Here is a 12,426-nt window from a genome sequence, read left to right on the forward strand (position 1 = left end):
AAGTGAAGAAATTACAATATAGTTTAAGTCAGGATGCTGTGTGACTTGGAGGGGACCTTGCTGTCGGTGGTCTTCCCATGTGTCTGCAGCCTTACCTTTCTAGGTGTTAAGGTTACAGGTTTCAAAGATGCTGTTGAAGGAGTTTTGGTGAGTCGCTGCAGTGCATTCTGTAAATGGTCTGCATTACTATCACCTTGAACCGGTGGTAGTGGGAGTAAATGTTTAAGGCGGTGGGTTGGGTGCCGATGAAGTGGGCTGCTTTGTCTGTATGGTGTTGAGCTTCTTGAGTATTGTTGGAGCTGCACTCATCCAGGCATGGGGGGAATATCATTTCATAACTCATACCTTTTAGATGGTAGCCAGGCTTTGGGGAGTCAGAAGATTGGATTGGATTTGTTTATTGTCACGTGTACTGAGGTACAGTGAAAAGTATTTTTCTGAGAGCAGCTCAACAGATAATTAAGTACATGGAAGGAAAAGGGAATAAAAGAAAATGAGTAATAGGGCAACACAAGGTAAACAATGTAACTACATAAGCACCAGCATCGGATGAAGCATACAGGGTGTAGTGTTAATGAGGTCAGTCCATAAGAGTGTCATTTAGGAATCTGGAAACAGCGGGGAAGAAGCTAAGTTACTCACCACAAAATTCCCAACTTCCGAACTGCTTTTGCAGCCACAGTATTTATATGGCTACTCCAGTTAAGTGTTTGATCAAAGGTAACCCCCAGGATGCTGCCATCAATGTTCTGCTGAAGTTGTTAGGCGGAATTCTCCATTCCCCACGTGGCGGAGAATCGTGGGAGGGCCTCCCAACATTTTTTACGACCCCCCCGAGTCATTCTAACTCGCCCAGGAAATGTCTTTTAAAACCACTTTGCTGGTCTGTACTGTACAGGGTAAGACAAGCGCATGAGGATAATCGTGGATGGAGATGCCAATCACTTTTGGATGAGGCAACATTGCTGTGTTTGGATTACAGATTGTCAGTGAGAGTGGAATTGCTGTTGATACCAAGCCAACAATGTAAATGCAGTAGCGGTAAAACCCAATCAGCTGGAGTTATGTTGTATTCCATGTGCCAGACACTTGCATACAATTTCCCAAGTACAAAGTGATGGAATATTATTTGCATACATGAGGCAGTCAAGGGAAACCCTTACAGAGTTGAACACATGTTTAGAGGAATTCCTGTGTATCTAAGGCACAACATTGAAAAGGTTTTTGTCAAACTCTTTTCTGATGATGCAACCTGCATCAGTGTATGCGTCATTAATCGACATCCCATCACTAGTGCATGTTTTAAACTCTGTGATAAGAACAGTTTTCTTGAGTTCTCTGCCCACACGGAGATCTGACCCAGAGCGCCATGACCTCCACCACTGCTAGGGCCAGGAGACAAGTCCCAAATCCACCCCAGTTAGAACAGGGATTCAACCCTGCGCTCCTGACACTAAATTGATGCACATCAGCCATCCAGTAAACAGAGCCAACCAGCCCATCAAAGATTCCAAGTTGCTCAAGGCAACATACACTTTTACATGTATGTTGCAGCCTGGACTGTGGATAGTGATGAGAGAGGCTCAGATTTCATTCCATCATATGCCTGACCGGGAATCCATCCTGCTGTCACTGCCATATATTGGAAGATATACAAATTGATCCTCAATCTGTTTGGCCAGGTTATGGGCACAGCTTCCTTGGACATCAAGTCCTGGAGTGAGTTTTGAACCCAGAGCTTTTGGCTCAGAGGCAGAGGTGCTACCTACTGCAACTCAAGACCTCCTACAAGAATTGTCCCTCCTTTAAATATTTTAATGAAATATTTGCATTATTGTACCGTGTTTTGCATGAGCTTATACTAATATTTGAAAGTGAAAATATGTCTCGTTGTTATCATAATTACTTGCATACTTGCAAACTATTAATTGTGAACACTCAACCATATTTTCTTTCCTTTTTGAGTAATTCAGTGCTCGTCAGCTATTGACATTTTATTGCTGATGGATGGATCCCACAGCATAGGAAAAGGAAGCTTTGAACGATCAAAGCACTTTGCTGCCAAACTGTGCAATGTTCTTGATATTAATCCTGACAGGGTAAGAGAGAATGAAGGTAATAAAATGAGCTGGAAAATTGAAACACCGGTGTTTATTCTAAATTTGGATTGATTTGTTTGTGCAAATGCATTGTTTTTAACTGATTATTCATCTTAATGCTGTCAGTGAAAATACCTTAGCAATTAGCAAATCTTATCCATAACTAGTGGCTGAGTTTAAATAAAGGAGCAATAGTGTGAACAAACACTTTAATATACTGAAGCACACTGGTTTAGAAATCCTAGCTGAATCTAAATCCACATCTTCAAGTCTTGCTGTCCTATCATTCTAATGAGCAGAATCTAAATTTAGTTAAATAGTATATTTTTTTTAATGTATATTACTATAAAGCCCTGTTGTCATAATCAGAAATCCAGAAGTGTGCCAGGCATTTTATCATGACCGTAAGACATCGGAAAGGGCTTCACATCTAATGAATTACTTTTGAAGTGTGGTCACTATTGTTATGTAGACAAACGCAGCAGTAAATTTGCACACAGAACAATCCCCACAAACAGTGGGTTTTGATGATGGTGGGAATAATATCAATACTCGCCACCTGGAAAGATGCTGGAGGCAGAAACCCTCATAACTTTTAAAAAGTACTTGGATCCACACTTGAAATGATGCAGCCTAAAAAGGCTACGTTACAAGAGCTAGAAGGTGATGTTATGCCAGATGGCTACTTTTCTACTTGCACTTTTCCGTGGGCACAACAGACCAGATGGCTTCCTTCTGTGCTGTAAATTTCTATAATTCTATGAAGGACTCTTGGCTGATCTTCAGATAGTGCAATGTGGTGTTTTTCCATCGACGTGAACTCCCAGTTGAGACCTCAGTTCAATGTCTCATCTGCAAGATGGTGCCTTGAGCTTTGCTCTGAAGTGTCCATAGGTAGACTTGAACCCTCAACCTTCGAGATGAGAATGCTACCAACTGAGTCAAACCAACAAGAGATGTTTTGAGAAACAGCATTCCAATGTATATTATTTTAATATTTAAGAATAAAAATTTACAGACTCCCATCCTGAAGTCTCTTACCATAATGTATTCCTTTGAGCAAAATGCTTTAGTTCAAAGGATTCCCATTTTATCATGAACCAAATCACAGAACTGGATTTCAGCCATTCTGCCCCTTGGTTGCACATGGCAAAGAACCTCATAGTATTGGTAGCAACAATATTTCACATCATTTTATGCGTCAGAGGTTGCTCAGGTGAAATATTTGGACAATCAGTTGGGCCATGCCTTAACATATGCAAAACCTGACATTCTGTTATATAGTGCAAAAAACTACATTTGTCACAAACTTAAAATGTATCTTTTGTCAGTCAAGTACCTCTGGAGATTTGGATACAGTTTCAGATAACATAGGTTTAACAAGTCTGATGATCAAAACTTAAATTTGATCAAATGTATAAAAACTATAGGTACGATTCTCCCAAAAGGGAGCAAAGTCCTAGCGAGCACGTTTAGCCGCATGTTTTCCGCCGCTTGCAGTGTCAAGAAACACATGGCTATTCAACGTGCCTCGCGTTGTGTAAGGGACCTGAACGAGGAACACGTGGCCAAGGCCGCACATAGCCTCATTTTGTACAGTGGGAAGCTCAGCTCACCTGACCTCTCCAGTGTAGCAAGAGATTGGGTGAAAATTTAAAAATAGCGCCCTGATCTTCTAGGCCCCCAGAACGATCCCCCGATCACCCACCCAGCCAAATGCACTATGGGAGGGTCCCCCCGGAGCCCCCCCACACACACACCATCCCAACCTGGCACCCCCAGCCCAATCGCCTACATTTCATAGAATGCCAAACTGGCAGTGCCAAGCTGGCACCCATGTGGCACTGCCAAGGTGCCAGGCTAACACTGCCAGGATGCCCAGTTGACTGTTCCAGAATGTCCAGGTGGGCCCAGTAGTGCCGGGGCACCACCCTGCCCAAAGGGCATGCAGCTGGGTGCCTCTGATCCCCTGAGAGACTCTCACAAGTGCCGTTCCATCTGGTCCCCGGTTGTGGGGACCAGCACTGAACTGCGGTTCTGAGGTTTCTGAGGGAAGGGGATGAATCCCAAAGCCTCAGGTGCCTCAGGAATCTGCACATTAGAGTGAGACTAGCTGCCTCGCTCCAATATGCAGCTTTGCCGAAACATGATCCCGCCTACGATGGGCAGGATTTACATTGCAACATCTCACGAGATCACATTGAATCTCGCGAGGCAAGGTGAGCCGTGTAGATCCCGGGAGCAGGATCTCCCGACTTTCATTGGCCACGCTGCTTGCGGCGAGCTACTTTTCCAGTGCAGCATGGCCGTTGAATCGCGCTCTATGTAATTCAGATTTCACAACAACATTTACAATAGCTATAGTCACATCTCTCTATCTTCAAATCAAATTTAGTACCATATTCCAGTCTTTGTTTACTCTCAAATAGGTTCGTATTGGAGTGATCCAGTTCAGTTCAAAACCAAAAGTGGAGTTTGGTTTAGAAACATATCCCACAAGAGAAGAAACCAAAGAAGCTATCAAAAGGATTTTCTTTCGGCAAGTATGGCCTTTGAATAAACAAGTGAAAAGTAATCAATTAATATAAAGCTCTTTGCTGGTGCCTGAGATACATTCTTGGAAGATAGAGCCATAACTTCATCTTTAAATGCAAACTTCAAAGGTTCTCTGAAAGACTTAACTTGTGGTTTTCTCTCAATGTTTCATTTAGGGGCGGTGGCACTGAGATTGGCAGAGCAATAAAGTATGTGCTGCTCAAAGGGTTTCATGGAGGACGGAAAGATGCTCTGAAAATCATTATAATTCTTACTGATGGTAAATCACAAGACAATGCAACGGTGCCTTTGAGGTATGCGAAGAGCAGTGGAATGACAATATTTGCTGTAGGAGTCAAACATCCAGGGTAAGAATGTATTACCATGCTGAGAGAAAGCTGTGGTGTTGACTTAATTTGTGAACAACAATTGCTGCCTCGCTCCTCACCCATTCCTTGTGCCATCTACAGGTGGAAAGAACTGGCCAGTTTAGCCAGCGTTCCCAGTGAGATGCATGTGTTCTACGCAGAACACTATGATGATGCTGTTAATGGTTTGTACACCACACTGACGCAGTCTACAGTCTGCTCTGATGTGCACCCAGGTAGGTAGCATTGCTCTGAATTTTTTGTTCGGCACAATGCAGCAAGTCTCTTTAGGTGCTTGTTGTGTCTGGAAATTTACAGGCTAATTTCCTGGGTGGGATTCTCAGTCCGCCAGACCCATTTTCTGATGCGGCGTGCCACCGACGGCAGCGAGATCCTCCATCCCAGCAGCTGACCAATGGGGCTTCCCATTGTGGTCACCCCTACGCCGTTGGGACATCTGTGGGCATGAGTGTGCTGCCAGCGAAGCAGAGAATACCACTGATGGAGAATCCTGCCCATCTTTGGAAGACACAATGCATGATTTTCCAACCAGTTAAAATGTCCATTGTGCAGTTATGTTTCCAATAGGTTCTTGCAGTGGGGGTAGCTCGCTGGTGGAAGTGCAAAGTCAGAATAGCACCATGGGACATGTCCCATTTACAACGCAGCTGCATCCGAGACATTACTGTTGCCAGTATGACCGCACAAACTTGTTCACATCCTCACATGACAGTCTGCTGCTCACCTTTTTAGTGGTGGCAGTAATTCATTTATTTTACTGGGCAGAATTTTCTGAAACTGGCAAAGTGCCATTTTTGGTGCAAAAATCAGTACGATTCTGTGTGACCTGGGAATGGTTTAGCACAGGGCTAAATCGCTGGCTTTGAAAGCAGACCAAGGCAGTCCAGCAACACGGTTCAGTTCCCGTCCCAGCCTCCCCGAACAGGCGCCGGAATGTGGCGACTAGGGGCTTTTCACAGTAACTTCATTTGAATTCTACTTCTGACAATAAGCGATTTTCATTCGATTCTGTCCGGCCCCGGCGGCGCGATCCGGATCGCAATCTTCAGACAATTTGAAAACAATTATTTTTCCCCACGCGAGAAACGCCATGCCTGAGGTGCAAAGCATCTGATTCTCCTGCCCCAGGGGTCATCTGTGCACTTCAGCCAAGGGGGCACTGCATTTAAACGGTTCTACAGCCAGCGCCGGCCCTAGGGTTGCTGGCGCCACGGGCAAGCTGAACTTCGGCGCCTTCAGGGGGGGCCGAGGGGGGGGCGGGGCCGAGGGGGGCCGAGGGGGAGGGGGGCCGAAGGGGGGGGGGCTGAGGGGGGGGGGGGGTGCGGGGGGGGGGGGGGGCCGAGGGGGGGGCCGAGGGGGGGGGGGCCGAGGGAGGGGCGGGCCGAGGGAGGGGGGGGACCGAGGGAGGGGGGGCGAGGGAGGGGGGGCCGAGGGAGGGGGGGGGCGAGGGAGGGGGGGGGCCGAGGAGCTGGGGGGGGCGGGGGCCGAGGGGGGGGCCGAGGGGGGGGCCGAGGTGAGGGGGGAGGGGCCGAGGGGGCCGGGGGCGGGGCCGGGGGGCGGCGGACGGAGGGGGGGCGGATGGGGGGGGGGGGTCGGAGGGGGGGCGGAAGGGGCCGCCCTGGGGGAGGGCGGCCACCGCGCATGCGATGGTTGGCACCGGCCCAACTGCGCATGCGCGGGACCCGAGTCTCTGGCGCCCCCTAGCACATGGCGCCCCGGGCGACTGCCCGAGTTGCCGGTACCTTGGGCCGGCCCTGACTACAGCAGCTGCTCACAGTCAAGCCAGGAGTACGCCAGCTGGAAGACCAACTCCTAGATTTTTTTGGTTAGGTCTCATGAGGCGTTGCGAGCCAGGCAGATCCTGGGAGCAGGATCTCCTGGCTTTTATTGGCCACGCTGCTCCGCGGCGAGCTTACTTCCAGGCGCAGTGTGGCCATTGGATGGCGCCCTCACCTCTTCACTTTCCTGCACTTTCTCTTCCCACTGAAGTTTAACGCCCTGCTGGGTCGTAGGCACTGCAGGCCAGGTTTTCTCTGATGAGGGGACACATGGAGTTGGGGAATTTCCCGGCAGACCCATTCTCCATAGAAATGACCCCTGCACACATGGTTCCCTCCCACAGTCCAAAGATGGGCAGGTTAGGTGGATTGGCCATAATAAATTGCCCTTAGGCTAGATGGGATTGCTGGGTTGCGGCGATGGGGTGGAGATGTGGGCTTGGGTAGGGTGCTCTTTCCAGGAGCCGGTGCAGACTCGATGGGCCGAGTGGCCTTCTTCTGCACTGTAAATTCTAGGATTCTGTGATTCTAGTTTGCCAAAAAGGGGCATTCCGTCACCCACAGACTGCTAAACAAGTTAGCTTCAGAGGAAAGTATTCATACGAGGTCTGCTCTCTTGATTTCCGTAGCAGCAGGAAGGCACTCTGGTTGATCCTAGTTCCCAATGTAGTATCCTGATAGATGACGACCATCAGGTAGATTAACGAATGAACAGTTTGTTAAAAAACAATAAGCTATTACAGAGAGTGAGATAATAGCTGTCATGTTCAAAGACTTCAAACTCCTAAATAATTGTGAAACAACCTCTCCGCCCCCAGGAGTTCGCACTCTCATGCCCCATTGGCTCATTGGGTCACATGACCCTCCCAGAACTCACCCCCCCTTAAAGAGGCATGCTACCACGGTTTTAAAGGTGGAGGTGATGGTGTTAGTGTAACAAACAGATTAAAAAGTTGGTTTGTGGGGATATACAAAGGATGGGTTGCAGGCTAAGGGTTCTGGTTGGGAGGCACTGGCCTCGATCTGAATGTGTCCTCAAAATATCCAAGATATACTCTGACCTTTTTTGTATCACACATGTCCTATTGCACCCCTCCCATCACTTCTCACCTCCCCTCCCTCCCACCCCCCGACACCCCACCCATGAGCCGGGTAATCATTCGGGTATTAGAAAGAGGAAGAGATGTCCGAGGGACCACCATCATATCTGAGCAGCACACACTCGGCCGTCACAGATACTAGCTGATCGGAGGGATGCAGTGTGTTTATAATCGGTGGCACATGGTAATGGGAATTGCACCAGGGAGCAAGAGAAGGTGTCTGAGTCAGAAACATCTGAGCACTGTCCCCCTCAGAGGAGGGTTGGCAATCACAATGACTGTGGGCATCGAGGTAGGGCCTCAGGAGTCACCTTCTGGGGCACACTATTGGAGCAGCAGATTTGTAGACATCTGTCACAGCACAACGCACAGCGAGTGGAGGAGTCCATTGTGGTAATGAGCTCTACTTTGTCCCAGAGACTTGGTTGCATGAACTTTGACCCTGAGACAATGGTGAATCTCTTGGGGAAACATATGCAATTTCACATTGGGTGTATGCAAGAGCAGAGTGACACTCTGCAAAGGGATTAAGGCTCACTCAGTTGCCTGAAGCAGGCTGCTCAGAGTATGAGCACTGATCTCCATGGAGCTTGTGAGGACCTGCATTCTCACAATAGGATATCACAGAATCACAGAATTTACAGTGCAGAAGGAGTCCATTCGGCCCATCGAGTCTGCACTGGCCCTTGGAAAGATCACCCTCCCCAAGTCCACAACTCCACCCTATCCCTGTAACCCAGTTACCCCACTCCACCTTTTTGGAGACTAAGGGCAATTGAGCATGGCCAATCCACCTAACCTGCACATCTTTGGACTGTGGAAATCGGAGCACCCGGAGGAAACCCACGCAGACACAGGGAGAACGTGCAGACTCCGCACAGTGACCCGAGCCAGGAATCGAACCTGGGACCTGGAGTTGTGAAGCAACAGTGCTAACCACTGTGCTACCGTACTGCGTCACACTGGTAGCAGTGCCTCAGGAGCCATCTCCATCTGCCTGAATGATAAGCTAAAGCTGTGGAGGATCGTGAGGAGGATGAGGTTTCCAATGACATTTCGGCACCCTCATCTTCCACAACTTCCCATGTCCTCCACCAGAACCCTCATCTGTGGTACATGCCCCAATGAATGGCTGCCCCTGCAGAAATGCTGAGCTCACAGTCTCAGGTATGTCTGCAGTGGCTCACTGCACAATGAGGATGATCAGAACATTCCTCATTGCCATATAGACAGGGAATGAGCAGCATGGCTCTACCTTTCCCGAGGCAACATGTTCAGCACTATGTAGGAGTGGTTTGCGAATGCAGTGTGCCACTTTACCCCACTAAAGAGTTCTCAGTGGTGTCATTTACGCTCACAATGTTAATAGTTGTAAATACATTCAATGCTGTCTGCAAATGATGTGGCTCAGTCATTGTTCAGTGACAGCTATAATTAGCAGGTCAGTATAAAGCAGCAGGTTTTTTCCAGTGGTAATGGAGACTGCAGCCATTAGTCTATCCAAATGTGACGGTATGAGTGTGAAGGGATTGGCCATGAAGGTCCAGTGGTGAAAGCCAGAAATGAGCAAACGTGACACCACTGTTTAAAAAAGGAGGTAGGCAGAAAGCGGGTAATTATATAGGCCAGTGAGCTTAACTTCGGTAGTAGGGAAGATGCTGGAATCTATCATCAAGGAAGAAATAGCGAGGCATCTGGATGGAAATTGTCCCATTGGGCAGACGCAGCATGGGTTCATAAAGGGCAAGTCGTGCCTAACTAATTTAGTGGAATTTTTTGAGGACATTACCAGTGCGGTAGGTAACGGGGAGCCAATGGATGTGGTATATCTGGATTTCCAGAAAGCCTTTGACAAGGTGCCACACAAAAGGTTGCTGCATAAGATAAAGATGCATGGCATTAAGGGTAAAGTAGTAGCATGGATAGAGGATTGGTTAATTAATAGAAAGCAAAGAGTGGGGATTAATGGGTGTTTCTCTGGTTGGCAATCAGTAGCTAGTGGTGTCCCTCAGGGATCAGTGTTGGGCCCACAATTGTTCACAATTTACACAGATGATTTGGAGTTGGGGACCAAGGGCAATGTGTCCAAGTTTGCAGACGACACTAAGATGAGTGGTAAAGCAAAAAGTGCAGAGGATACTGGAAGTCTGCAGAGGGATTTGGATAGGTTAAGTGAATGGGCTAGGGTCTGGCAGATGGAATACAATATTGACAAATGTGAGGTTATCCATTTTGGTAGGAATAACAGCAAAAGGGATTATTATTTAAATGATATAATATTAAAACATGCTGCTGTGCAGAGAGACCTGGGTGTGCTAGTGCATGAGTCGCAAAAAGTTGGTTTACAGGTGCAACAGGTGATTAAGAAGGCAAATGGAATTTTGTCCTTCAATGCCAGAAGGATGGAGTTTAAGACTAGGGAGGTTATGCTGCAATTGTATAAGGTGTTAGTGAGGCCACAACTGGAGTATTGTGTTCAGTTTTGGTCTCCTTTCCTGAGAAAGGATGTACTGGTGCTGGAGGGTGTGTAGAGGAGATTCACGAGATTAATCCCAGATCTGAACGGGTTGGATTACGTGGAGAGGTTGAGTAGACTAGGACTGTACTCGTTGGAATTTAGAAGGATGAGGGGAGATCTTATAGAAACATTTAAAATTATGAAGGGAATAGATAGGATAGATGCGGGCAGGTTGTTTCCACTGGCGGGTGAAAGCAGAACTAGGGGGCATAGCCTCAAAATAAGGGGAAGTGGATTTAGGACTGAGTTTAGGAGGAACTTCTTCACCCAAAGGGTTGTGAATCTATGGAATTCCTTGCCCAGTGAAGCAGTTGAGGCTCCTTCAGTAAATGTTTTTAAGATAAAGATGGATAGTTTTTTGAAGAAAAGAGGGATTAAGGGTTATGGTGTTCGGGCCGGAAAGTGGAGCTGAGTCCACAAAAGATCAGCCATGATCTCATTGAATGGCGGAGCAGGCACGAGGGGCCAGATGGCCTATTCCTGCTCCTAGTTCTTATGTTCTTATGTTCATTCAGATGTTCAGTGCAGGTCTTAGTCTAGTAAAGAATGAGGTTGGTCCGACCATTACACCATTTGTTGTACATCCATGGGTGCATTTGAAGAAATTGTGATGGTCCAACCTTTTGAGAAGCAGCAGCTCATGGGCTGTAAGTCCACCTTCAGTGCTGTGATGAAGTTAGTGACACAGTTTCAACTCTGCCTCAGTGAAGGCACAGTGGGTTCAACATAACTCAGGGTGCTGAAGTTTCAACGTGTGGGAGCTCCCATCAGATTGATGCCTTTATCTAGATGGCAGAGGGATAGGATAATGGTAGGTGGGACGACAAGGAGGATCGGTGCACTGCATGTTGAGGATGCCACACACTGTTGTCATTGTGTGCTGGTGGTGGTGGTGAATGTCAAAGGAGGCAAATGGGGTGGCGATCACATGTGGCTTTCCTACACAATGCCAAATTGCTGCTTTTCTGTCCAGAATCATGCCTCAAATTGAACTCTTCAGATGGTGGATAGGCTTTGGCTAGACACAAGGGGAAGTTGTCTCCAGTTAATTGCCAGTCTCTAACATACAATTGCAGGCTCCTCTGTCAAAGGCATCTGAGGGCCAATCTGTGGAAAGTGGTGAACCCAAAAGTAATGATGGTGTGGGATTCAGCCATGCTGATGGCATTGAATGTCAAGGGTTGGTGTTGGCATTGTCTCATGTTGGGGATGCAATCCCAATATTAATGAACATATATGTGGTGATGACTCACCAGGGCCTTGCTGCTGTATGTAAAGCGAGATCCTCGGTGCTGCTTTAATGAACCATCTCTGCATTAAGAGTTTCCTATCGACAATGGCATCATGTATGGACCCAGCCATAGGTAACCGGGTGTGCTCCCCCTGCTCCTCCCAGGATGTCACCCATTGACGCCCTGCTCCTCGGTGGCATCTCCAGCTGAGGTGATGGCGTTCTCCTTCTCCACTTCATCCTCTGATGCTAAGGCTCTTTTGCCAGCTTCTGGACCCTGAGTGTGAGTGCCTCTCCATTGCACTATATTATGAAGTGTGGAGCAAGCCAACACTATCCTCAATGTCCTTTCAGGTGAGTGCTGGAGTTGCCCTCCAGAGTGGCCAAAGTGAGATGGTCTGCATCTTTAACAGGTCAATCGCTTGCTCAAGGACAGCCCTCGCCTGCAAGTGGCTGGTGTTGTAGTGATGTTGGGACTCTGTCTCTAGTTGTTGCAAGGATGTTCGCAGTCACCTCCTTAAGGGGCATCCTTTGTCCACTAGAAGGCAACCATGGACCTGGGGCATGGTCTGAAAAAGTTGCCGTGCCCACTTCTTCCAGCATCCTTCCTTCACAACACACCCACCCCTTCACCCATCAATCCTGGCAGTCTATCCTGTCTCCCACTTGGCTGCTCGGGAAAGGGTGGGCAGCATGACATCATGAGACCCACCGCCAGCATTTATTTTGATTAAGTTTTGCAATATATGTTGGGAATGGCCAGCAGTGGAGATAGC

General features: G+C 47.8%; 1 protein-coding gene across 4 annotated transcripts in view; it reads left to right on the plus strand.

Moving 5' to 3' along the window:
• LOC119963255 (von Willebrand factor A domain-containing protein 2-like) overlaps positions 1–12,426 on the plus strand; it is a 54,033-nt gene that overhangs the window by 13,990 nt on the left and 27,617 nt on the right. For all 4 annotated transcript variants that reach the window (XM_038792078.1, XM_038792079.1, XM_038792081.1 and 1 more), the window contains 4 exons: positions 1,966–2,099; positions 4,529–4,638; positions 4,811–5,002; positions 5,105–5,238. In XM_038792078.1, coding sequence (XP_038648006.1) covers positions 1,966–2,099; positions 4,529–4,638; positions 4,811–5,002; positions 5,105–5,238 — 570 coding nt within the window. The remainder of the gene's footprint in view (positions 1–1,965; positions 2,100–4,528; positions 4,639–4,810; positions 5,003–5,104; positions 5,239–12,426) is intronic.

Source organism: Scyliorhinus canicula, chromosome 3, assembly GCF_902713615.1.
Source record: "Scyliorhinus canicula chromosome 3, sScyCan1.1, whole genome shotgun sequence".
Taxonomy (NCBI): Eukaryota; Metazoa; Chordata; class Chondrichthyes; order Carcharhiniformes; family Scyliorhinidae; genus Scyliorhinus; species Scyliorhinus canicula.